The sequence below is a fragment of the Oreochromis aureus genome, linkage group 6 (genome assembly GCF_013358895.1).
Source record: "Oreochromis aureus strain Israel breed Guangdong linkage group 6, ZZ_aureus, whole genome shotgun sequence".
NCBI lineage: Eukaryota > Metazoa > Chordata > Actinopteri > Cichliformes > Cichlidae > Oreochromis > Oreochromis aureus.
The window spans coordinates 27,323,374-27,350,875 of record NC_052947.1 but is presented as its reverse complement, the minus strand read 5'-3'; the positions used below and the strand labels follow the sequence as shown (position 1 = coordinate 27,350,875).

Below are 27,502 nucleotides of genomic sequence, written 5' to 3'. Positions count from 1 at the left end.
CATTTTAACCCTTTTGCACAAGCCTGCAGTTTCCAGAGCTGTCAGCTCACTCTGTCGTTATGCAGGCGGTTTATTTTTGCTTCCTTGGGGCACAGTCTGTAGTTACATCACCTCACATATAATGCAGCTTCTTCTACTTCTCAAATCAAGACAAAGACTCGTATTAGTCACGCAGCCTATAATGGAGTGACTGAAAGGTGATCTTACTGTTTATTCCTGCGTAGTACTCGCCATGATCTGCTCAGTGGGAGCTTTTAATCATATGAGTAGAAGCAGAGTCATGTCAAGTCCTGTTCTGTCTTGTCATGCATGCAATTGTAGTAAATTTCCCTGTGAGGGGAATGTGCAGACGCCACAGGAGGAAGAGGAGGAGATGTCTGTCTGCCTTCACTTTTACCTTCACTTTAGATGGATGGAGTCATGAATTAACCGTGATTAATCATATTTTTTTGGAAAGACAAGTTCAACGTTACTACACTCACCCAAAAATCACTTAAACAGAATCTGTATGAGTAGGCTCAAATAATCTCAACACAACACACCACGCTCTGATGTAAAGAAACACCTAAGAGACAAAGTTCACTGACATCTACCAGTCTGAGAGCTGACATCTGAAAACGGAGAGAACTTGGAACTACGGTGAATCTTCCCAGGAGTGATCAGCCTTTTAAAATTATTCCAAGAACTCATCAGTGACTCTTGGATGGCTCTGAATGGCTCAAAGTCCAAACTTAAATCGAGATGCTTTGGCATGACCTTAAAAAGGCCATCCATACTTAAAAACCCTCCAGTGGTGGAATTAAAACAATTCTGCGATTAAAAGTGGGCCTAAATTCCTCCACAGTGAGACACTCATTACCAGGCACTGCAAATACTTGGTAGCAGTTCTTGCTGCCTGTTGTTCTCTCTGTGTGGTCTATTTCTTTCTGTTCATGATTGCTACGGTTTTCTTTATTAAATGTTAACACATTTTTCTTGCTTGTTCTACATTTTCTTACCAGAAATCTACAGAAGTAAATCCCCTCTGTGTGGAACCAATAAAGTCTTATCTTCTGTTTGAGATGTGGTGGAACAGCAGATTCACATTACAGATGTGCAGCCAATAAATCTGCAGAAACTGTGCGATGCTATCATCCCAGTGGACCAAAGTCTCAGAGGAATGTTTCCAGCACCTCCTTACATCTATGACACGAAGAGTTAAGGCGGGGAGGAAGGTTAGATGGTTCAGTCCTAATAAGGTGTACGTAAACTCAGATTTATCATAACTTTGTGTTTCATGTAGTACAAATGAGGACAGAATAATTATCCTCTCCATGAAAATTATTATTTCCCCAAATGCTGGTTTGATGGCTTTCAAGCCTGGGCTTTCGTTACCGTTCACTTTAGTGTTCTGGAGGTAGTAATGGCCCGGAAACACGTTTCCTGCTCACTGGTTGAGGAGTTCTTTTCAAAATCTTGACGAGACTCACAGTTCCAGATTTACTTAAACATCCCCGCAACATAATACTCCCACCACCGTATCTCACTGTGCAGACTGTGTCCTTGGTGTACTTCAGTCTGGCTTGAAAGCGTCTCTTCTGCAGAAGTGGAGTTTTTTTCTTGGTCTGCAACCTCGCGGTCCATTCCTGTGCAGAGTTCTGGTGACTGTCTTCTTTGAGACTACAAGTCCTGACTTGGCTAAGTCAGTTGCTCATGTCTTGGCAGTTCTTCTGGGGTCTTTAGGGACATCTCTTACCAGTTTACTTTCCAGAGTCTTTGAGTTGTTTCACTTCCTACCCATGTTCTGACACTTGGAAACGCTGTGAGCATCAATAATTCACAGATTTCTTGTTTTTGGTATGACGCTTTCTCAGGCGGCAGCTCAAACCCTTGCTGACGTTTTTGAGCTTTGTATAAATCAGAAGATAATTTTGTCTTTGCTGCTAATTTACACTGAACCAAACCCTACACTCTGACTACCTTGCATTGTGGGAATTGTAGGATGCAGGAGCTGTCCGTGACTCTCACAGACAGGTGAGGATATTTCGAAGAAGAGAAAAATACCACAAGACACAAACTTTTTTTTTATGAGTTTTTATTTATTTATTTGATTTTTATGTGTTTTATTATGTTTTGTTTTTTTACTCCAAAGAGATCCTGAGGTATTCACAATATAATGGCATTTATTTTATTTGAAATGACACTGGGGAGGGGGATGAAATACAGCTAAAAATAAAATAAAACAAACAAACCAACAAAAACCAAAAGAAAAAAAAGAGAAAGGAAACAGGCAGTAAAGCTGTGTTGACTGATACAACGGTCAAGACAATAAATCGGTGCGTGTGTGTGTACATAAACGAAGCCTTTGAAGTCAGTCCTCTCCCCCCCTCACCACACTCACAAGCAAAATCGTGCAGTTGACACTGACAAATCAGAAGAACCAGGCAACAAAAACCTTTCAAAGCAGGCATGTCCCAACCTCGCTGTCATAACAACGAGCCAATCAGACCACTAATAAAGTAGCTATCACCAGTTATACATTTTTAAAGAAAGTCAGCGCTGAGGGTGGCATCCACTGATTAAAACCATCCAAATTCAAACAACTTAACTGTGAATAATGAGCGAAGCACTTGAATCAAACACACCATGCAGTTGCTCCAAACCACGAGGAGTCTGATGGGGTCTTCTGAGAGGGTAAACAGCAAACAAAATCATCTGGGAGTCACAGTAAAACCAAAAAGAGTGAGTTTTACTGTGCTGTAGGTTTCTTCTTCTTCTAAAAAAACCTTTTAATCTACCGAGCAGACTGTACATTAGTGTGGTGATCGAGCACGACATTTAGCTTTCTGTACACGACGGTAAAAATGCCAATAGAGAGTCCACTCCTCTGCCTTGTATCCTGTTTGCCCTCCACAAAAAAATTAAAAAAAAATTACATATTAAAAAGAACCATAAAAAAACAAAGACAAATAACATACAAATGACTAATAAATAAATACCAGTGAGAAAAATACACTGTTGAATCATCTTCTTGCTCTGTCTCACAGATTTATATGATTGATAAAATAACTGCTGTGACTCTTAGAAAATAAGGAAAACACCCAATATTCTCCTCCTGTCTGCACAACAATCTGCAACACAAAACAAAAATAAAACCATCACAAGTGCAACATCAGTCACAACAGTCTCAGCAATTAAAAAAAAAAGAAAAAGAAAGCTCTGGTGTTTTACCATCAGCTCACGACTACAGCAAACCAGAAAGAATAATAAAAAATAAAAATAAAATAAAAGAAGGGACAAAAAAAACAAACAAACAAACAAAAAAAAAACAAACAAAAAAAAAACAGCACACAATTTATGACCCGAACTGGGGTAACAAGAAATAAACTGATCATGATATCTGATCAAAAGGAAAACAATATATAATAACAATCAAAATAATAAAAAAAATAAAAATACTATCAGACTTTGAGTTCAGAGGTTATCTTTTACGTGGCGGTTTGACAAAGGTGGACAGACCAACTACAGCGTAACGGGAAAAACCAACAGCTCCACCTCGCCGATAAAAAGAAACCTTTAGAAAGACGGACCGCCCCGCTCTCGATCACCCACTTATTTCCTTGTTCAATTTGGTGTCATCTTTGCCCTGAATAATAATAATATTAACAACAATAATAAAAACAGTAATAATAGTAATTGTGATGATAATAAAAAAACAAAACAAAAATAAAAGCTAATAATAATAATAATCACCATCAATAAAAGACTTTTGGTAGACTATTAACCATCACGTACACTCTCCACGCGCTCACGCGGCTAACTGGAAAGAGAAACTGTGCACACGAACGAGGCGAAAACAGGACAAACACTGTCTGCTAATAAAGATACAGCTCCTCCTCATCCTCCTCAACACATAGTGACGGGTCTGAAGTGAAAAAGTATGTTGGGGGGAAGAAAGAAAAAAAAAATTCTCTTTTTCTAATTACACAAAAATTCAACTTTTTTTGTTGCAAAAGCAAAAATACAGAGTACAAGTGTAAAAATCATAAATAAGAATAAAGTTTTGTGCATCCCCGTCCCAACCAACCATTGTCTTGGAAGAAAACAAAGAAACAATAAAAACAAAACAATGGCAGTTACAGCGGTGACAATAACATGCAATCGATATACTTTACAGCATTGATCTGTTACCTCCCCCCTCCCCCAAAAAACAAAAACAAACCAACAACAACAAAAAAACCAAAAACAAACTACAAACCCCAGTCTGACCCCCCCCCCTCGTCCCTCCCCGACCCCAATACATTCCTTAAATATTTGTCAGCTCATTCAAAACATCTCTCTTGCTTTCTCGCTGAAGTCGGTGATGTTAATCACACGGGGAGGGAGGGAAGGAGGGAGGGAGGTGGAGCTGGAGAAGGGGAAAATAAAAAATAAAAATGCATCGATGCCAATTCTGTATGTACACAAAGCATCTCCCCCCCCACCTCACCAGATTAAAACAAAGTTTAAAAACAAACAAATCTGAAGCAAGCTGACATGGTTTGAATGACTGCATAGTGAAAATGATATTTGGTTTACTTACAGATGGGGTTACAACACGCACACGCGCACACACAGACTCCCTCACAAGCTAATATACACATAAAGCCACTATCGGCAGTAGCCAGCATTGCTGTGTAGAATGGGATAACTTTATACATTTGGTGGGTGTGTGTGTGTCTAGTTTAGTAATCAGATGTTTAATTCCCCCCTCCGACTCTCACACAAACACACATACAAGCAATTACATGTGACAGGATTTAAAGGTGGTGTGTGGCACCGTCAGTCAACCAAGTGGAAATGCACACCAACGGCACGGTCGGCAAGTGTGTGCGCGTGTTTGTGAAATACATGTCAGCTTAATAACAGAGAACCTCGACAGCGGGAGACTGGGTCCAGCTTTATCACGAGTTAGCCGAGGCACACGCATGCACGCACAGTTTGGACACTGAGCGCTGAATAGGAAGTGCGGCGTGTACTGCCGAGCTTGTATTTGAAACTGCACCGATGAGAAGAGCTCAGGCTGCTGTGATGGCAGAGCACCAGAACCAGGGCCGTATATAATGGTTTTGAAGGGGGGGTTTTCACCCGTCGTATGGAAGTGTGCACCACTTTAAATCAGTTCCAGCTTACATCCGGTGTCCGTATTAAAACCAGAGAATGGCTGAGCTAACGGAGTCAGGCCAACTCCACCTCACATCTGCTCAGAGGCCTGGGTCAGTGAGTCAGGATTAAGCCGGGTTTTTCTGCATTACAAAGCTGGCCCACCTTTAACCGGGACTAATTAACATGATCAGGTCGCACCGGAGTCATCATTCAGAAACATTTAACAGCTTGGACCGAGCTTACCAAACCAGCAACCTAATCAATCAGCATCTACAGATAATTTGAGTCTTAGTTTTTAAGTCTGAATTATCAATAAGTGTATTTTAAAGACGCAGCATCATCTGTACACATGACATTAAAGGTCAGTGTGTGAGAATATTGGTTATAAATCAATCATTAATTTCAGTTTGTGTTGATGAATCTTCTTAAATTATAAGGATTACTTTAACCAAGTAAGGAAATATGTGCTTCCAATTCCCATTATGCTTTATTTTCTGCATTACACAGATACTGTAACACTAGTGGATAATCACTTTCCTACATATCTGATGTCAGCTTGGAACATATTTCCTTATATGGTTATAAGGAGGTGGGGCTTAGAAGCTGAATCTATGCTGGGGCTGAATTGTGCAAAGCTACTGGAGTTGAATCCCTTACTAAAAATACGGAGTTAGAAATGAGCACAATATGTCACTTTTAATGTTTTACATTAACGGTATACCTCTTAACCTTTAACACCTTTTTTGCGACTTCAATAACTTGACTGAAGAGGAGACACTCAGATCGGTAAGCCCAGAGCTAACAGAGCCAGTTGTGTAGCAGCTGTGTGACACCGCTTATCCAGAACGGCTAACATTCAGGTGCTCAGTGATGCCAAGAGTCAGGTGAGCTCAGTTCCTGACCCAGGCCCGCGGTGAGTTTGAGCCAGCTGGTCATGTATTATTGCACCAGTCTCCCTCTGTACTGTATATGACACATACATGGGACATACTCTCCCCCCCCCCACACACATACACACACACACATCCTCTCCCACTAGCTAGAGAGATTTCATATATAATCATAGCTAAGAGTAATCAATTATAATGTCAATAACAAGACTCATAATGATAACAACAACGCTCTTTTGTCTTTTTGTTAAGTTGTGGTCACCTTTGGTGTGAACTATCAAGGTTGTCAAGCTTGCAGGCGACCTGCAGACAGATGGAGGAGTGGATGGACAGAGTGTTGGATGGATGTGGCACAAAGCATCTGGACAGACAGACAGACCCGCCCACCCCCCAATCATATCTACACTGTACAGAGTAGTAGTGTGTAGTGCGGCATCAGGATATGACAATTAACTGCTTTCAATACACACAAGAGGTACATTTGAGGTGAGGCGTGAGTTAGTACTTGCGTGAAGCCAACCTTTCTGCACTTCCTTCTCTAATCTATCCAAGCTTCTCTCACTTGCTTTTGCTCTCTTCAGACTTGCTTTTTTTTGGTAACACGTGTATCGACATTGCATTATTTCACTTATTTGGCTTAAAAGAACAAGAATAAAATATTCGTCCTTTGGGGAAAAGAAGTGACAGCAGCGTCTAACGCAATAAAAAAAAAAGTAGCAGCAGCAGCAATGCAAATAAATAACAGTCTGAACAGAACAGTAAACGTCATGAACGCAACACGCTAACTCGCTAAAATCAGAATTGGTAGGTTGGCGTAACACCATGAAAGCTCTTTACAAAAAAAAAAAAAAACACAAACAAAAACAAACAGCTAGCCTCAGAGCTCAGCACTCCTGTGTGAAACCGCTTCCTCTCTTACACTTACTTCCTGTCACTCAGCTTGTCTCCGACTTTCCTTGAACCTGCCACCACGCTTTCTTTATCCTCCCCGCCACCTCACGTTGCCCCACCCCATACTCATTTCTACCATCTTGACAACATTCCCGGACCCCTCTCCGTCTCTCTGACTTCGCATTTCCCCCTCTCCGTCATCGCATCTCCTCTGTTCTGTCTAGCAGTGATTTGGTGTTTGTGGGATGTAGTCTGAACATCTAGAATGCTTTGGCTGTGGTCCCGCAAGAAGGGAGATAGTAGCGCTCTACTCCGTCGGCCTATGTAGACTTGCACTCACGTTTACACAGTATATGTACACACATCCTTTATATCCTTTAAGCTGGGGTCTCAAACTGTAACTCAGGTGCCAGTGGTCATCCTGTTTTCTTTTGTAGAAATAAACAGAGTGAAAAAAAAAGAGAAAAGCTTTGAATGGGGATATTTTACCTAATCAAAGTAATTCTGCAAAAGGTAAACTCTTCTTTTTTTCCACCTCCTGGTCATCTTTTACATCTTGACTGTAACAATTTGCTGCTTTTCTTGGTCTCAGTATATAATATTGAAACCAAATCAGTCCAGTAATCCACTGTGCAGCTGAAGAAAAAAAAAGGAGAATTGGGGAAAAAGAAATTACTCAGATAAATCAGCAGAAATTAATGACATATCATTGATATTTATCCAAAAGCTCGGTAAAAACAGGACAATGATCCAATATAAACAAAGTGGAATTACAGGCCCCAGCCTGACAGTTTTAGCCTCCTAAAAAACACACCAGCACTGCTCAGACACGCCTCCGTGGATTCTTAATATCTGAAGGTTTGCAGGAGCAAATCTAAATCTCTCGGCCTCCGCCAACAACCCACGCGCAGCCTTTGGTCTGATAACACTGTGGAGCACTACGTCACACTAAGCAGCTGAGGCAGGCAGAGAGGTGGACAAAAGGAAGAGGTAGACGAACAGAGAGTGAAGTAAAGAAATGCTCCACAGGTCATAAGATCTACACCTTTTAAATTCTCTGTACAAAAAAAACAAAAACGCTCCCATTTTTTTAAAATCACCCAGCTGCTCTCTCTCTCGTAACATTTATTAAATCTTTCAACTTTCAATCTTCCACAAGAAGTTCAAGCTACATCCACACGAATACGTTTCATTTTAAAACCATGTTTTCATTAAAAATCTGTCCACACTAAACGCCTGTAACACAATATCATGCTGTATATTTCACATACAACGTGAACAAGTGTGCCAGTGTAAACAGAAAGCAGTGGGCCGGTAGCTTCAGGAAAATGAGGCGAGGCCGCTTCTGAATGTAACACAAGAGACTGTCGCAGTCAGTCCTTAAGCTTCTCCCTGTACTGTTCACATTCATGCACAGGGTCTGCTACAACCTAGCTTGATTGGAATGGGCTCTCCATTACAAACCACACTCCCAGCCAATATAGAGGTAACTCCAGAGTAGCTTTTCAGACCGACGGCATCAGAAATAAACAAAATTATGTGGCTTCAAGAAACTTTGTGCATGTTTGGGTTTTTAAAAATTAGCTCATAATTAGTTAAATTTCTGCTTTTGTTGAAAGTACAAATAAAATGACACGTGGCAGCTTTTTGAAGTGTTTTGAATGCTTAAATAAAAGGAAGTCTGATTAGTTCCTGATTAGTATAGCAAGTTCCTGCTTATGTCTGACAAAGGAGAAGGTATCCTATCATACCCTGCTGCCTAATTTACAGACCTGTTAACAGCCAAATGTGTGTGTGAACCTGGGCTATAGACTGGAGGTCGTTGCAAAGCCAATATGGTGACATTACGGAGCATGATCCAGGACAGCAGGAGTTTTCAAACTAAAACTGGGTCAGCTGCATTTTCAAAGTCACGCTTGGTGTGTGAATGTTCATCGCACATGTAGTAAAAACTACACCTTTTAAAACAAAAACATATCAGTGTGGATGTACTCGCGGCACGCACCGATCACCAAAAAACAACACACAACTTCTTTTCTATAAAGCTAAAATGCAACGCTAATTTTTTTGTGAGTGTTTTTCATTGTTTCCCCCAACACAAAAAAATATGCTGTTTAAAAAAAACATAAAAAAATAAAGAATTTCAAATTAAAAGCACAGCCAACAGATTAATCTGTTCTCGTTTGTGTGTTAGAGCTGTAGTGTGAAGGTGAATTAACGAGGAAACACAACCTCACTATTAAAAGCCGGTGAGTGAGTCGTTATAGTTATCCATACATAGAAATGCTCTCACTGACACACACACACACACACACACACACACACATTACATATAGATACAGCCTGAGAATGTGTGATGGTAGAAACACCTGAAGAATCATAATTGCACCAGACTTTGTTCTTTCCTCTAAATCGTTTATGTACAAGAGCGGCTTGTTTTTGCTGAAGTAGCAGATGCTTTGTTCCAGTGTGTAGTGACTACTCTGTTTACTAATCCAATGGCTTGGATCAATGTCGGCGACAGACAGACAGACGTGTGTGTAAAACTACTGAAAAGAGGAGAAAAATGTAAAAGCACATGCAAGCTACACACACAGTTTGTATGTGTGTGGCTGCAACACACACTGTGATGTGATGATAGCGTGGTGAGCGCTAACAGTGTCTAAACAAATGAAGCTCACTACAGCGTGCACCGCCCTCCCCCCCCGACCCCGTGTCTGTCTGTCCAGATTCAGCACCCTAATAACCAGAACCACCTGCGTCAGCTATCCATCCCTCTGTGGCTCCATCGCTTCATCTGTCCATCCAGAGTCCTCCACTGAGTCTTCGTGCCTCCCTCCTCTGTGGGATCTTCAGGTCTCTTCTTCCCCGGTGGACAGATGGACAGACAGGATGGGTGTAGCGCTTGGCGTAGCTGCGGACGGCTAGACTAGAATAGACTGAGTCTGGGCTTGGCAAAGCTAAAGCTAGGCTAGTCTAGCGTACGGCTAAGCTCACGCCAGGCTGGTCGAGGCTAGGCTACCTACTGAAGAGCGAGTGGAGTTGATGCTGATGGCTGTAACACTGGCTGCTGCGAGGCGACTCGGTGCGATCCATCACCACCTGAAACCAACCAGCCACGTCCACGTCGAGCACCTCGTAACGCCGGATGAAACTATGCTCCTAAAATGGAGGAGAAAAGCATAAATGTTGCATTTACTTACAGTTGTGCTTTGAGTAATTTAAAAGATCTTGGTCGACCATTAAAAAATAAAAAATAAAATAAAAAATGGCGGCTCACCAGCAGCTGATGGTATTTTGGCCTTTTTCTGTGATCCTTTGTGAGGCTATAGAGAGATAAATGCATTTTACGCAATTTTTTTTAATAAACTTAGCAGCAATATTATGTCTATTGCACATTTTGTTACAGGAAAATTAGGCATGTGTTTTACAGAAGTGCACAAGAGATCATAAAGACTGAAATACAAGACAAATAATAAAAAAAAAACCACCCATTTAAATATACACAAACTGCACCACAGATGATCACATTCATGCACACAGATGAATTATAAGCCTGAGAGAACAGAAACGTTTACTCTTAATGTGGACACAGCTGTCCAGTCATCACCCTGATCACATGATGGCTCTAGAGTGGACTGCTGTCAGTGAGCACCAGCTTTACAGTGCAATTTTCACTCACCAGTCTTTGACAAAGGACTGGAAGTCGAGGGAGAAACCCATGCCGAGAGGCAGGAGAGGAGGGTCCTCCTGCAGCACTTTGGTCAGAACCTCAAAGTCTGTCTTGCAGTTCTTGTAGGGAAACTGTCCTGTAGCCAACTCCACCTGGAAGATCCACAATAAACCTGTTAATGCCCTCAAGTGAGCTGCAAATAGAACAAAAGCATTTCTGTCACTTTGTACTTAGGAACGGTGGGGCCTTGGGCTCAAAAACCAATCTGGTTATAACAAACTATATAAAGAAACATGATAAAAGTAATAAGGCAGAGAATGTATCCATTTTTAAATATCACAGGTCAAATTTATGCACTCGTGTTGCGTTGCATGATTTTTCTCATTTTAGCAGAACAACAATTAGCTGCTCACAGAAACTTATTTGCTCATCTAACAATTTGGACATGAACAATTTTAGTTTTCGCGCACACACAAAATGCTACACACTGGTCTACACTACTTGTAATCTGACCTACTTAACTCCCAGTATTCGCACCTACAAGAAACCGATGCAGTTATGACCACACTTGTTAAAAATGTTAGTTGATTTGCGACACGCTGTTATTACCACATCTCATCACTGCATCACCTCATGCAACATAGCTGCACATTCAAACAGCTGTTTTAATGTGAATGGATCTGCCATTTGGTTCTTATTCTGCAACTGTCTTTCAGTGTCATCGATGTAAATATTACCACCACGGGCACCATTGACAGTCACTGCAGCACCTTAGACTGAAATGACAGACTTACCAGAGAGATGCCGAGGCTCCACACGTCTGCCCGGATGTCATAGTCAGGTTTGGTGGGATCTGGAGGGTCTATTCTTTCAGGCTGCAAGAATGAGAAAAAAAACAAAAAAACCAACAGGCAACACTAAGGTTAGCTGTCCCGAGAGTGTGTATCGTGTAAAGCACAGCCTCATAAACACTCTCAAAGTTTTAAAGCACAAGACTTGAACGTGTTATCTTACACCATCGTGACAGTCACCACTGAAGCTGCTCTGTGGTTCCCTCACTTAGTTTGTAGTCAGTTCGTCTATAGTTGATTTATTAGAAACTTCTACTCTGTCACCAAGTTATCCTCCATAGCACTGTCCACAACAAAGCAGCAACAATAACAGGTTCTCAGGGTTGAATTCTAAGACACCCAAAAATCAAAGTAAACTAATGAGACTACCCCCTTCGGGGATCTCCTCCCAGATCTGATTCAGGGCGTCACTTAGCTCCTGGACAGCCTGAGGTGAAGCCTGGTGGCATCAGATTCAAATATAACATAAATAATTAGATGAAACTAATTAACAACCATCTCGGCTACTTAACTGACCAGATCAATATCACAGGAGCTTAACCGACTTGATGCTAAAGTGTGTCTTAAAGATTTTAAAAGGTGTACACACATCCCCTTAACAGCTCTAAAGGTAACTGTAGACTGTGTGTTTTCACTTACTGCCATGTAGGCAGCACAGCCGGCGCTGCGGGTCTTGGCCTTGGAGTCGACGAGGCGTCCGCTGATGCCGAAGTCGCACAGTTTAATCTGACCTTTAGCGTCTAACAGGATGTTAGAGGGTTTGACGTCCCGGTGGATAACGCCATGTTTCTCTTTCAGGTACAGCAACGCTTTCACTATCTACAGAGGACACACAGAGACTGTAAGAGCAAAAATGAACATAGGAGCAGAGTGGTTTGTGTGTGTTCGTGCCACTTACTGCCACTGTCATCTTTCCGAGGATTCGCTCTGGGATGGGACCCTGGATTCTCTTCTTTAGCTTCTCAGCACAAGTTCCCATCAGCTCCATGGCGATGAATACATCCGTCTGTGTACACACACAGACACACAGACACAGACACACACAGTTAGTAGCTAAGGTCTGTAAGCTTGGGAGTTCACTAAAATAAGAGAGTCAAAAACACCCTGGGTGCAGATATATAAAATAAACCTGGGGCTGCACTGTTACAGTACTATAATTTTATTGCTGTGATTACAAACAGTTAAGTATTTTGGGGACACCCACGTTGGTCACTATGGCGCCGTAGCACTGGATGATGTAAGGGCAGTCATGACTCTTCAGCACCACGTCCAGGTCCATCAAGATCCGCTTGTTCTCGTCTTTGTTTCCTGTGCGACGCATTTGCTGGTGACACACAGACAACGTAAATAAACACAGGCACTACGCCGGGTGTAGGCTTTAATAAAACAAAGGCTCCTCTGGTGCTTTGACTGACTGCCTAATTATTAAACATCCCAGAAGGGCTACAATTAAATGATCTCATTAATAGCGGGTTTGTTATATGGGGCTGTAACTGCTCATTTGTTGGTAAACTACTCACAATTAAAGCACAAAGGAAAATTAAAATAGTGAGACTACACTGAGCAGAGCCTTCAATCTCTTGGTCTCTGTTTGGATTTAGTCCGAGTATTTTGATTATGGTACCTGAAGTTACAGAATGTGTGTTCCCATCATCTACTATGAGCAGACAAACACGTTTGAGCTACAGTTAGTCATAAAAACCCTCACATTAAGAAGCGTAGTTTTATTCAAATTGCAAAAACCAAGATTAAAAAAATAAAATGTAGGCGTTCATACAATAAAGGACAAAGTAACTGAGCTGGGATCCACATTTCAGCCGGCCAGCCATCCAAGGAAAGGAAGTACAAATAAACGTGTTGACGTGAGTGTTCACAGCATCTAAGCTAAGTCGCCATAACGCTGTGGTTTCAATCTAGTCCAAAAACTTCTGAGAAGCGGGGGTATCTGCTCTGCAGCAGACACGTGTACGATTGTGTTTAGCGTGCAGATATTTTCCACGGTTTACAAGCACAAACATACGACTGCAGCTGAGGAGTCACCACAGCGGGTAGCGCCACATGTTTGACTTGGCAGATTTTTATGCCGGATGTCTCCTCCTGGGGGTCGAAGCAGGGATCTTTCGCGAATCACTACTTTTCCTGCCTCTGTCATTAACATTTTAGAAATGTCACCATTTATAAATTTCACACAGTATTATAATGTCATCAAAAAACTATTTTTATCTGCAGCTGCAAACACTTTAAAGATGGCTGGCCAAGATGATGTTTGAGAGCCAGTATCAGTAATTTCCTGCTCCTTTAACTTTCTGACAACGGGGAACAAAACGAATGAGTACAACTACATTATGGAGTGATGTGATGAATCAGGCGTGTCCATCCATCTATCCTGATCCGGGGCTGGGTCCCAGCTTCACTCTTACGCTGAGCTCTCTCTTCACCCGACCCTCTTTATGAGCCACCAGAAATACTGTAAAAACCTTGACGCTGAGGTGAAAGTCACCAGGATTCAAATTTGTGTAAGATTTTATACATACACAATGGTAAGAATTTCAAAATCCTACATCGCCTCGTTCTCCATTTGTTGCATTATTATCAAGTCTTGCAAAGACAAATGCAATATTTGTGTGGATAGTGTTTAATTTTGCTCAGTTTTGACTTTTTTTTTGGTTTGGTTTGTTTTTTGCCCATTTAAAAAAACCAAACAACTATCTTACTTTGACCGCAATGACATGGCCCGTCTTCTTGAATCGCACTTTGAAGACTTGTCCACAAGTCCCGCTGCCGATCTCCCCCTCGCTGATCAGGTCTGTTACCTCTGCTGGATACCGCTGAAACAACATTTCAGACTCTGTGTTTCAAGTATTTTAGTGATTCAAATGTTAAAACAATACAAATACAAACTCTTTAACAACCTGAAAATTTTCTGCATCATGCAGCAACAGTGAACTGCTCTGTGATACTTGAGAACAAACGCTTGGATCTGTGGATCAGCCAAGGCTAAAGAAGAGCAGCACACAGTGAGAAGATGCGTAATTGCCTTGCTTTGTTAAAAATAATTCACTGTTGACTGTGCTGTAGTGAGTGACAGCTCACTGAGTGCATTATGTAGCAGAGCCTTTGGGCTAATGAGAAGAAGAGCAAACAATCTGGAGAGCAGTAATGAGTCACATAATTTTCTCAAGCATCTTCAAACTCCGACTGGCACTCGGTATGAAACTAGACCTGAAGGCTGGAAGAGGGAGAAAAAACACACAAACTGAACAAGGCCAGACATTATTCAGCAAACAGCAGACATGCCAAGGTTGTTGCTGGTTTGCATGACGCTCTGTTTGCTGTCAGATAGTCTGTGCACTGCCCAAGAACACGCTCGTAATGTGGACCCGATTTAACATGGTTCTCTGTGCTTTTAGGAACAGACATTCCTCTGTATTAAAATACACTCAGACAATTTATTAGGTGGACCTCTTCAACTGCTCCTTCATGAAATTTCTAATCAGCCAATCACATGGCAGCACTTAGGAATGTAAACATGCTCAAGACAACCGGCTGAAGTTCAAACTGAGCATCTGAATGGAGAATTAGGTGGATTTTGAACATGGCATGGTTTTGGATGCCAGACAGGCCTGTGACATTACAGACCACATCAAATCATCTCAAACTGGTTTCTTTCAGTGTACTCAAACGACCTCCAGAGTCACCAGGTCTCAATCAAATAGATTACCTTTGGGATATCGTGGAGATTCGCATCACGGACCTTCAGCTGACAAATCTGCAGCAAATGTGTGACGCTGTCAGGTCAACATGGACCAAAATCTGAGGTTTCCAGCACCTTGTTGAATCTATGTCAGAGATAATTCAGGCACTTCTGAAGGCAGAGGAGAGCCCAAGCTGGCACTAGCCTTTTTCCTGAATACTGAGAGATTAAGAACAACTTAATCAGCTAGCACACCTGTGGGAAATTACCCTAACCCTACTAAGGGCACGTCTTTGGACTGTGTACGCGGAGAGAGCGTGCGTACATACACACGCCATGTAACCTGTAAGTATACCGCACCGCAATTAACAAATATGTCTGGCTTAATCTCTGTATATTATTAGTCAGTTAGCCAGCTATACCACCCTGAGCTCACCTGATCTCAGAGGCTAAATAGGTTTGGGCTTGGTTCCTATTGGAAGTGGGAATACCAGGTGCTGGAAGCTGTCGTAGAGCAAATGATCTACTACTTGGAAGGTTTGCAGTTTGATCCCTGCCTATTCCAGTCTGCATGACAAAGTATCTTTGGTAAACACGTTGGAAGTAAGTGTGTGTGTAGAGTCAGATGTAGAAAAATGTGCTTGTGTGAATGAGACACACTGATTAAAGCGCTCTGAGCACTCAAGTAGAGTACTTGAGTGCTATATAAAAACCAGTCCATTTACTATTTATTATTTTCCTACTTTCTCTGTAGTACAACTAACCAGGCCCGTTAACATGATGTAAATCTTTGGGGGGAAAAGAGGTCACAATTATAGTTTGATTCATGCCTGAGTACCAGACGCTATTTTTTTAAAAATTGTTTTTGAAGAAGATTGAGTGTTGAGGTTTGGTTGCAAAAACAGCATTTGCTAAAAAGCGTCAGCTCACAGAGTTGAATTTTTGTTGACACAAAGCAAAAGCCACATCACGTCTGCGTCCTCATTCTGAGTTTCACTTCTCCAACTATAACATGCGTCTCACCTGCCCATCGATCTTCAGATAACCCGTCTGTTTCATGATCTCCTGCAATTTCTGGTCAATCTCTGCACTGTGGGGGGTGGAGGACAAAAAGGAAAAGAAATCAGTGTCAGGAAATGCAACAGGAAGTGCGTACAACCTACGCTGCCAGATGAGAGACCTGACTCATAAATGGAGTGGATTACTGAGCGTCTCTTTCACCCACACTCTGCATGTAGATCCATAACACACAACATCATGACCTGTCACAGAGTGTGTATCTACTCTTTGTGTTCCTTCTTTGTCTTACAATGTAAAAAAGTTACTGATTTATTAATCAAAACCATTTCCTTCATTACAGGACCACGAGGACACAGTAAAACCTGTAAATGCTTTTTTTCTTTTAATCAGAACAGCACATGTTTAAAATCTGAACGTACTTCTCTAGGCTCTTCTGTAGGCCATACGGAGGCGTGGGCAGGGTTAGCATGTGTCGTGGGCGGCTGGGGTACGGGTGGTGCTGAGGCGAGCTCTCTGAAGATGACGAACGGCTGCCTCCATCATTAGCCAGGGGCAGCTGGAGCGCTGGGGTAGAGGGGATATGACAAATTAGACCCTGAAAGGAGAAGATGGATGATGATGGTACTGTTGCTTAAAAGGATGGTAGCTACTTAAAGCTGCTGACCATCAGTAAAGAAGGCGATAATGTGACGTTTTTAATCTTATCCCCTAAATCTGGTATTCTGACTGTTCTCTGCACAATAAAAGAAAGATATGACCTCTTGCTGAGGTCAAAGAGTTTGCTCATTACATCGCTATGACCTAGATCCTGCACATTATTTAGTCATTACTGGAACTTTTCTTTCCCGTCCTCCCTGAGTGTTACAGCTTTGTTTTGGTTTCGCTGATGTCCTGACCCATCGTTAAAACAAACAGGACAGTTATCTCAGAGCACTATTCTCAGAGAGAAACTGCACCAATTTAACGCACAGTTGGGGAGTCACAGTTTGTTTTTAAGAGGAAAACTACAAGTTCATTACAACAGGGGTTTCATTTTTACCGCTTCAGGCCACGATTTTAAATATGAAAGTATTTTACTCATTACAGCGGCCGCTGAGATCTTAGAACGAAGCGATCTAGCGGGAAACAGTACAAGCACAAACCCCTGCCCCAAAAAAGGTTGTTAATTAGCCTGCGCTGCAAAGGAAAACCTGAAACAGGGGGTCAACCCTGTAATGAGGAAGCACATATTTAATGTGTCCTTAGATTGTCAGCAATTTTAGATTTTATTAAGTACTGATTTATCTTAACCATAAAACCAACTGCGGGAAAGAAAACTAAAACATGACAAAAAAAAAATAAGGCGACAACAGACTGTAGTATCAAATAAAAGCACTATTATTTAAATAAAGTCAGGCAGCACTATTTAACTTTCCCTGGCTTGAACGGGGACTGAACACATGGATGATTAGTGAGAGCAAATACAAATGAGAAGTCACATTTTCATCTTATTTTTCTTTTGATAAATGTAAAAAACAAAACTGCAGACAATTTTGCAATATTTTGGTTAAACTGTTAAAGCGCTGTAGGTGTGGTTTGACTGCAAAGGAAATCAAAACAGTGAATACCAGATGCTTCTAGCCCTTTATAAAGATAAGTCCAAATCATGCACTCAAGGACATGTTAAAACTCCACCAGCCTTGTAATATCAGGTTCATATGCAAAACAAGCACAAACTCATCCTCCAATAACAGACGTGTTAAAGAATTTCAGGAAGAAACAATCTGCAGTAGTATTAGTACCGGTCATGCACCAAATTCTCAGACAGAAAGTCAGCAGCTGCAGAGACCACCCTGAACGTAAATATTATTACAGACAGGTTAACAGCAATCTCCCATCATCGTCTTACAGGTTCGCAACCAGTTTGCAACGCATCTCAAGGACCATGCAGTGTTGTTGTTAATACGATTTGGATCTTTTTTGTAGAGAGCCAGTGGGCATTTGGATCCGTGAGTCACCTGTATGAATGAAGCCTGTAAGGGGAGAACCAGTTAGTGAAGGAGAGGAGGGGGTTAGTGTAACAAGAAAGGAGGATTCAGGCGGTCTTTGGCACAGATTGCATCTCCACAGTTCGACTGGCTCCAGATGGACGGATGGGAGGGTTGATGAGCAGACAGAGCGAGGGAAGGGAGAGACGCACAAACACAGATACTCGCAGGCACTGCTGCACCGCCTCCTGCTCACACAGTGCCGCTGCAAAAGGAAGGGGAGGGTGCCAGAAGATGAGAAAACACACAACATCAAACGATCCGATGTGAGAGAGACAGAAGAGATTCGGCCAAAACTGCATAGCACAGAGTGAGGCTGGAAGTCAGACAGACAGTCACTCTTGGACAGGAAGGCAAGTCTTCAGTCGACACACAAAGAAAACAGAGAGAGAGGGAGAGGGGAGGCCGGAGTGCTCGCAGCACTCCTGCAGGCGGACCAGTGGGGATGCTGGATTAGAGACTGTGTCAAACAAAACACAACCCCCCAAAAAACCATCGTGCCGTGCAAAAAAAGCCACATGCACCGTGATTCTCTGCCTCCAGCGAAACACAGGTTAATCATCCGACACATGTCCAAACGCACACTGTGAACATTAACACATACCAACACTTCCCTGCCACTGACACAGACACGCATTCACAGAGAGGGAGGAGCAGAGATGGAAAGATGGAGGGATGATGTGAGTGTAGAGGAGGTGTAAATGACTGCCGGGATAAAATAACAGTGCTGGATTCATAAACATGGATTAAACCGATTCAGCTGTAGAGTGACCACACGAAGCAGGGACGCACCGATCCAGCTTTTCCAATTTATCTGCGCTAGCTCAGTGTAAGAATCACAGGCTACTGTGCATAGCTCTCATTTACAGTTGCAAATACTACAGTTGTCCTTTTCCTCCTCTCAGTCCAAGCGCCTCCTTTTACTGCTCCTCACAAACTCGTATCGGATGCGAAGCTGTCAGGATACAAGTGAAGTGAAATAACTGTATGGAGTTGATCCCTGGTTTGAACTCACGTCAAGAAGGGGAATTCAGAGTAAAAGTCCCAATCAAATATGTGGAGCTACCCGCCAACCCTTGTGAATAAGAGAGCTGCTGAAAGTTGCTTCAACAGAGATGACAGAAAACACGTTTCTTTGTATGAAGTCCAGGAAAACCTTCCAAACAAGTGTGAGACTTAACAATGATAACAATGGTTAGAGAAAAAAAAAGCATCGACTTGTTGGATCACAGTTTTATCACCATTATCCAATATTTAGATTGTATGATCGGTGCATCCTTATTGAGTAGGAAATAAAACTGGATGCTTATATGGTGGCCTGCTGATGGTAATCCATGTCTTTCACATAAGTTACTTTTATGAGTTATTCAAAGTCTATTCTAGTCTGCCAAGACAAAACAACGATATAACCCCATACTAGATGGTGGTCAGATTTAACACTAGCTGCCATCTGTAAATACAGTATCATATTTCTCACCATAGCCCTATCCATTCAACCTCTAAATTAAACGGGATGTTAAGAGAAACGTGGAGAAAGTCGTGGTATCGAGGTGTTTTTTAGGCTTTACTTGCAGGGCCAGAACAAAGAAAACTAATGAGAATGTAAGGACCAGCCAAAGTTATTCTTGTCTTATAGGGCTAAAGAAGTGTGCATTTATATTAAAAACAAAAACAAGAAAGAGAGAAGATGAAGGAGGAGGGAGTGGATGATGCAATGGAGGACAAAGGTGTTGGTAAGGTGGGGGGAGTGCAGTGGCAGAGAGAGCGATGGATTGAATGATACCTGCACGCTGGGAAGGGGCTGGAGCAGGACTGAGCTGGATCACGATGACTAGACGGAGGAAAGAAAATATACACACACACGCACATTACTGCAGTGTTCTACTGAGACAATCGCACGTTTGCACACACACACAGTCAAAAATCACAAAAACCCCTCAAAAGCAAAACAAACAAAAAAACCTTCACCCCACCACACACACATCACTCGCTCATTTCTTCACAACATAACTTGAGTGGTTTAAATTTAAATTGAACTTTTTCTTATTGTCTATTAATCTCATGAAGACTAAAATCAATTACATTGCACATTAATGAATCATAGTGTTTCTCATATTTTCTTTGGCACTCTTTTCCCAGGATTTAAAATAAGGCCACGTATTGAAGGTGCAAGAAAAAGTGGGTCAGTAGCTTACTGTGTCACTTCATATGAAACCAATTAAATCTGAAAAAAGCTCCATCTGGCCTCCTCATAATCAGCTGTTTTTTCTTATACAGTAATTTTAGTGTATTTACTGAAGCCATGCAAAAGTTGACTGTCATTCAGTAAATACTCTGAGGTACAGGCCCTTAAGTACACATTGGTGGGTGATTTCACCATTTTCGCCTAAACCGGAAAACCGCAGTATTTAAACACTGGAGGAATCATATTTCGATATTTTGCCCAAATATTAGACTAGTGCATCTTCATTCTGTAAAAAAGAACATTTTATCTCCAGTCAGTATGGAGTGGGGATAAAACTTATCTTGTTGTAGTTTTTAAAGAGTTATTGTTGTTATTCAGTCAATTTGTACTTGTGACGCTATCAAGAAAATAAGGTGGATTAAAAAGCACAGAGGCCCTGTCGTGTTGGAAAAGTGTCATGATGGGCAAGTTTTGCATGGCTTCATTAGACATTAATGACGCCAAAGTTAAAACAAGTGATTCTAATGGAGTCAATCTGGGAGGCAATCAGACTTTTCATGTAATAACACAAGATGAAAAAAGCCAATTTTGCACCTTTTTTGGCAATAAATCAAGCTTTAATCTCGCAGAAATGACCTTTATCACCAGGATTTGAATCTACGGGTGCACCTTTTTAGCAGGTTGTAGGCTTCAAATGAGATTTCAACAATAAGAAAAAACTTCGGATTTAACCCTCTCTTTGTGACAACATAATCAGCTTCATAAAAAACAATTCAAATAACAGGAAGAAAACGAAGGTTTGTGGTCTCGAACCTAATGAACGGACAACAAGATCTGCAGAAAAAAAATGATAAGGGGTTCAGATTGCTAACACTTTGAAAGTCTGCTGGTAAGAATGTAGATAATGAAGAGCTTTGGTGTGTAAACCACAGCAGAGGCAGGCTGCAGACCTCCCTGCTGCTTGACTTTTCTCCTGAAAGGGCCCCAACATCACTGCTAACACCAGCTTCTGTGACACAGAGTTTGTGTCCACTAACACCCGGGGAGCGCTTCATTCAATATATGTGCGACAAATCTCAATATTCACAAGATATGTTACGCCGCACCAGTGTTTGCCACAACAGCTAAGCCGTAACCTACGTAAAGTTAGCGTATCCAGGGCTAGCGTTATTTAGCCTGCTCAAATTAGCATGTTTCTTCAAGATCAAAATGGCAACTAAAATAAAGTCTATGGCAAAAATCACGATCAAATGTACTGGTTACAGGTTGTAAGAGTGTATAGATGCTCTGCGGCTGACTGGCAGGACCACAGATTTTCATGCGCAAACTGAAACTGCATTAAATTTTCTGACGCTGGGCCCCGCCACAGACTATCAGAGAGGCTGCTAGCCTGCTAGCTTAGCATGTTTGACAGGACAGAATCAAAACAGATTCAGGGACACGTCTACCGGCAAGATGTTTCGTAACATCGCTTCGGTTTGTACACTTTTCCTTTACGTTACTCACTACAGAAAATGTCCCACTTATTTAATTATTAATTTGCCAGTAAAATCAGCGGACCAGCCTGAGTCTGTGTTTGTTTATGTAGCTAGCCTGTTAGCATGAAGGTAGCAGCAGCATAACAGCCCCGACTCCTTCCCTCCGCTCCTCTCCTCTCCCCCCGCTCTCCGGCCCCGCAGCTCCGATCTTTCCCCGTGCTATTGTGGCCGTTACCGACACCCCGGTCCTCCCCTGTGGACACTCACTCGGCCTCGGTCGTGACCGCTGTGGACTCATGTCGATGTTGAGGTCGATTCTCCGGCGAGCTTCTTCATTCTCCTGCTTTAGTTTCTCCTCGATTCGCGACAGCCTCTGTTCCAGCGACGACATCTTGAAAAATTGAGCACCATGTAGTTCCCAGCAGAGCTCTCGACTCCCCTCTCTGGCAGGCAGGCCAGCAGCACACTGACTGACTGACTGACTGACACACACACTGACACACACATAGACACACACATAGACACACACATAGACACGCACATAGACACACACATATACACACACGCTGCAGTACACACGCTCATTCTTTTTTTCCCCATAGATTCTTGGTGCCCACCTAAAGAAAATCACATTTTATACCCTAATACTGTTAAAAACAAATATTCTTGGTAGCAATTACCAATTAATTACCCATTTTCAGGCTTGGAAAAAAACCCTGTTACTGGGCATCAAGTAGAAATCAGAGTTTGTTTGCATTTTAGGACGCGCACAAAATGCACGTTTAGGTGTTAGTTTCAGTACAATTTGTGATATAAGGATAGCAGCAAGACTGAAAGGGAAGGTTTAAAACTGGTAGTCTGACCTACCAGACTGGGTTGGAGTTGAATATGCTCAGATTTTCAGGGAAATAAAGTCAGCACATGAATATTTAAGAGGAAAAAAAGAGACATTTTCTATGATTAAAGTTGTAATGAAAGTGGGCTGCTGCTGAACAGGTAGATTACACCAGGATTTTATAGTATGTACAACATCCTTATTGTTACAGCAGCTGTTCTCAGTACTTCCACCCCTCGATGCAAGATATGAACATCAATCTAATCTAATATGAAGTGTTCAGAGTATTTTAGATATAAAAACCACACAAAAAGATTCCACACATGTTATTCATGTTATAATTTCCCTGCAGGTAGTGGACATTTACTGAGATAATTTGAAGTGAAATGATTTATTTATTATTACTAGAATTTACTGTTTACATGGTGCTGAGAGTACATGAGGATAAGATGCAGATCGGCACTTATCATTGCGGATCCAGGAACTCCTGTTTCTAGGAAAGGCCGACCATTAAGGACCAGTTCTGATGTTTTTCCATTAGTGATGCTTTCTTCTTTAGCAGCCAGTCAGAAGTCAGGGAGACTCCAGGAGTTGGTGCAAATACAGCGAATCCAGTTAAAGTGATATGTTTGTTCACTAGTCCTGTGATAAGGTTAAAACTGCCACAAGGAGTCTTTTTTCTTCTAAAATTTTGACTCGCATATTAAAACAGATGCTCATTACAGAGCAGAAATACTTAGCTTGCTACTTGATTCATTTTTCTCTGATGTAATTTCACGAGAAGAAGAAATGACAGATAATTTGACTTTGTCCATCAGGAGAATAAACTACTTATCCTCTAATTTCATTTTAGTCCTGCTCTGGCAGGTTTGAATGAATGTACTGATAAATGTTGATACAGAATCTGTGATAATGGGCTATATACGCTCACCAGCCATTTTATTGGGTACACCTTGCTAATACCATTTCAGAACTGTCTTAAAATATAATCCACGGCATTAAACCAGCAGCAGCCTGAACCACTGATAACAGTCAGGATGGATCCATGCTTTCATGTTCTTAATGCTGACTTCAGCTCATATGGCCAGAGTGGTCTCCTGCTGCTGTAGCCCATCTGCTTTAATGTTCAACACGTTGCACGTTTAGAGATGCTCTTCTACATACTTTGTATTTAGCAAGTGGTTCTTTTTTTCCTGACCTCACTCCTCTTACAACAATACGACATTTTCACCCAGAAAACCGCCAATCACTGGATATTTCATCTTTTTTGGACTATTCTCTAAATTGCAGTGACGGATGTGCTCGTTCTGCTTCTAGAGGTCTAGAGGTGCGTAAGTGCACGGAGTTGCTGCCATGTGATTGGCTGATTAGATGTTTGAGTTAATGAGCAGTAAAACAGGCGTATCTAATAAAGTGGCCGTTGAGTATTCATTCAATCACTGCAGCAGGTGAGTAGCACATGAGTAGCCAACACATTACTATGTTATTTTTATTTAAATGAATTTGAGATGCCCCTTTCCCAATAAACAGACGACAATATTCACTCACGGTTTTCTTTATAAAATACGTCATCTCATACTCACATGGTTCTGTACTGTCGTACACAAGACAGGTAAAATCCACACCACCGCACATACATCTTAACAACAAACCACTGCTGTTGTGTGTTACACAGGTTTTCACTGTTGGCTCATCGTTTTCCTACAGATATCATCAAAGGTATTACCAGAGGTCTACGCCAGCTCTCGCCTCTAATTGGAGCTCTCGCCTCTCTAATTGGTTCTACTGTGGAAAAGCAGCTCATGTTTGTTTTGCGTATGGCGCCCCGCAGAGTTTCCACAAGTACTTAGACATCAGCAAGTTTCGGAAACAGCCACAGCGACCGCGGCAGCCAGAGCGTAACCTGTCAGGGCTTAAGCTCCGAAAACAGACACTAAAACAACTTTTACAGCCAGTGAGGTTAAAGATTTAATCGCCTCGGAGGGAAATCACTTACTTCATGTTCACAAAACTCTGGTAGCACTCAGGTGACTGGATGAACGTGTCTCCAAACCCATAAAGAGCAGTTTGTTACTTGTACATCACAGTTTAGTGTTCAGATTTTTTCTTTTGGAATAATAAAAATGTTTTCCACAAAGCTTTTATGCTGACGGTTATGTGTGTGTGTGTGTGCTACACATTTATATCAAATTCTTCCTAAAACCCAAACATTCAACTAAAAAGGACGAGTCAACTGCTCTTGTAAAATCCGAGCAGCACAAGTTTAAAAAGTAGTTGGTGGACATCCAAAGGAAGGTCCACTGCAGTGAAGCAGGACAGTGGTTCTTTACCCATTAGTTAACTACTAATACACCTAAAAGCAGTCAAAAGACTGATGGTTATCAGCTCTGAGTGTCTTTTTTTTCCCTCTTCCAAAAACAGAGGAGTTTCTGCAGCACACTGTATCCCTCCTCGCCCTGCTGCTGTACACAAAGGGCCACAAAGTAAAACAAAATGCTTTTTTTCTGTGGAACAAATACAAGTATAAACGTAAGGCATTGGTATGAGAGGCCACTGAGCAACCCCTAAACAGTCAAAAGTACAAAAATACAGCAAGCTCCGCCTCTTACAGCTGAACTGGCGACTGCCAAGATGCCTAAGAAGAAGGGAGGAGACTTTTTAAAGTCTGCAAGCTACAAAACCCACTGCAGTTTTGTACAGTGACTGGAAAAGGGGGCCTTTGTTTGTGATAGAACATTATAACCCCAACTAATATCTGTCCAGGCTTTCATTTGCTCAGTCCATGATCTTTAAAACTCTGCAGACACACGAAACACAGTCTCTTCGTCTTCAGTTTCATTCATTCACAGTGTAACAAGAAGCGACAGACGAGCGCGGACAGTCAGCTAGAGACATCTCTCTCTGGTCTGGCTGAAACTGTCGCGAAGTCGTCGAAATCCAACGTTCCTCGAGATCTGTTGGCTTCGGGTCCACTAGCAGAGGTCAGAGACGTAGTCAAAGTCCCGGAAACTGTCCTGGTCTTTGCGGGAGAGCGAACGGGGCTCACGTGGAGGCGTGAGCGTCGGAGGTTCTGTGGTGAACTCCTCGTCAAAATTACTGACGTCTTCTTTGCCGCCGATGGACGGGACGAAGGGAGGGGGCAACTTCTTCTGCAGCAGCGCCTCCCAGTCCATGCTCTGGAGGGAGAGACGGAGAAAAGGAGAAGGTGGGTCTATTATGCAAGGGAGCACACAGCAATGATGGAGGATATAAAGGATCAGGGCAAGAATTTATACACAAGGTAAAAACTTTTGACAAATAGCTGCATAGTATAGAAACTAGAGCCAACCAGCAACTGTAAAATGAATAAAGTTTGACTACGTTTATTTTGGAAGGATTTTAGCTGTAGACCAGTGTAAACAGAAGGAAAAAAAGGAGCTAAAACAGCTCGTTTCACACTGAGCGGCTGCACCAAGCCCCAGAATAAGAATGAGGATAATTTAACATTAAAAATAAGGGTAACTACAGAAATCCATTGTCATCGATGAATAAACCACAAAGGAGGGTTATGCAGAGCCAAGAATAAGAGCAAGAAGAGTAATTAAAACTGCAATTGAAAAGGCTTCGAAACAACCACCGTAACAGTCTGGCTGTAAACACCCGAGAAAAACCTCTTCCACCTCTCAGTGTTTGCTAACGAATCTCCATCCTGCGTTCTCATCTGTACCTTCAGATATCAGCTTTATTTTACTTAGTCTAAAACACAATGCTAACATTAAAATGGTAAATGGCCTGTATTTATATAGCGCTTTTCTAGTCCCTAGGGACCCCAAAGCGCTTTACATATCCAGTCATTCACCCATTCACACACACATTCACACACTGGTGATGGCAAGCTACGTTGTAGCCACAGCCACCCTGGGGCGCACTGACAGAGGCGAGGCTGCCGGACACTGGCGCCACCGGGCCCTCTGACCACCACCAGTAGGCAACGGGTGAAGTGTCTTGCCCAAGGACACAACGTCCGAGACTGTCCAAGCTGGGGCTCGAACCTGCAACCTTCCGATTACAAGGCGAACTCCCAACTCTTGAGCCACGATCGCCCCGAATCTGAAGGTACAGATGAGAACGCAGGATGGAGATTCGTTAGCAAACACTGAGAGGTGGAAGAGGTTTTTCTCGGGTGTTTACAGCCAGATGCTAACATGCTAACATTAATACATCACTAAAGCTTTCAGGTATCTGAGAGCTGATACTGCTGCTGAAAACAGACAATTTACCTAAATATTAAGAACAGGACATTCATTAGCAGAAGCTAAACTGAGACAGGCTCAGTTTGCACCCCCAACAAGTTGCCTAGGTAGCTCTAAGTCTACTTACTCTGAAAAATGGCTGCTTCTTCACCTCCTCTGCATCCTTCTCACCAGATCCCAATCTTCTCTCTGGGTTCCTCCTTAACAGCTGCACACAGACACACGAGAATGAGAAATGACGAGTGGATATAACAGCGAAGCATCAACTGTCTGACTGTGAGTAAGTGAGGATGCCGGACTGATTCAGTGTTTCACGTGTAAGTGCAGCATTTGTCACATACAGTTTGTGTGTATGAGCGAACGCACGCGTGTGTGTTTGTGTGTGTGTTTGCTTTACCCTCCTCATGATGCCAATAGCCTCAGTGGAGAGGAAGCGTGGGTAGCGGACTTCATCATTCACAATGCTGTCAAACACCTCCTCTTCATCATCCCCTGGGAAAGGAGACTACGCACAAATACACAGGTCACACAAAAGCACACTTCACTAAATCCACTTTTGATATTCTGTCATTTAAAACAAAATCAGCATTTAACTACAGTGA

General features: G+C 42.1%; 2 protein-coding genes across 4 annotated transcripts in view; both read right to left on the bottom strand.

Moving 5' to 3' along the window:
* Window positions 1–2,057: 2,057 nt before the first annotated feature.
* Window positions 2,058–22,279, bottom strand: map2k7 (mitogen-activated protein kinase kinase 7). 2 transcript variants are annotated; one of them, XM_031727831.2, is made up of 13 exons: window positions 22,101–22,279; window positions 19,954–20,001; window positions 16,563–16,707; window positions 16,147–16,213; window positions 14,144–14,257; window positions 12,634–12,753; window positions 12,328–12,435; window positions 12,069–12,248; window positions 11,373–11,453; window positions 10,588–10,730; window positions 10,186–10,231; window positions 9,932–10,067; window positions 2,058–7,541 (listed from the first exon to the last, which is right to left on the bottom strand). In XM_031727831.2, the coding sequence occupies exons 1-13, from the start codon at window positions 22,222–22,224 to the stop codon at window positions 7,399–7,401; spliced, it is 1,455 nt and encodes a 484-aa protein (XP_031583691.2). In that variant the 5' UTR covers window positions 22,225–22,279; the 3' UTR covers window positions 2,058–7,398. The 2 variants fall into 2 exon arrangements, with proteins under 2 accessions (XP_031583691.2, XP_031583700.1); XM_031727840.2 differs by lacking the exons at window positions 2,058–7,541; window positions 19,954–20,001 and having other exon boundaries at window positions 9,443–10,067.
* Window positions 22,280–24,207: 1,928 nt separating this feature from the next.
* The window catches only part of pkn1a (protein kinase N1a), a 62,108-nt gene continuing 58,813 nt past the window's right edge, over window positions 24,208–27,502 (bottom strand). For both annotated transcript variants that reach the window (XM_031727852.2, XM_039613658.1), the window contains exons 21-23: window positions 27,298–27,405; window positions 27,028–27,108; window positions 24,208–25,844 (exon numbers count right to left, since the gene is read on the bottom strand). In XM_031727852.2, the coding sequence (XP_031583712.1) occupies window positions 25,641–25,844; window positions 27,028–27,108; window positions 27,298–27,405 (393 nt within the window). In that variant the 3' untranslated portion in view covers window positions 24,208–25,640. The remainder of the gene's footprint in view (window positions 25,845–27,027; window positions 27,109–27,297; window positions 27,406–27,502) is intronic.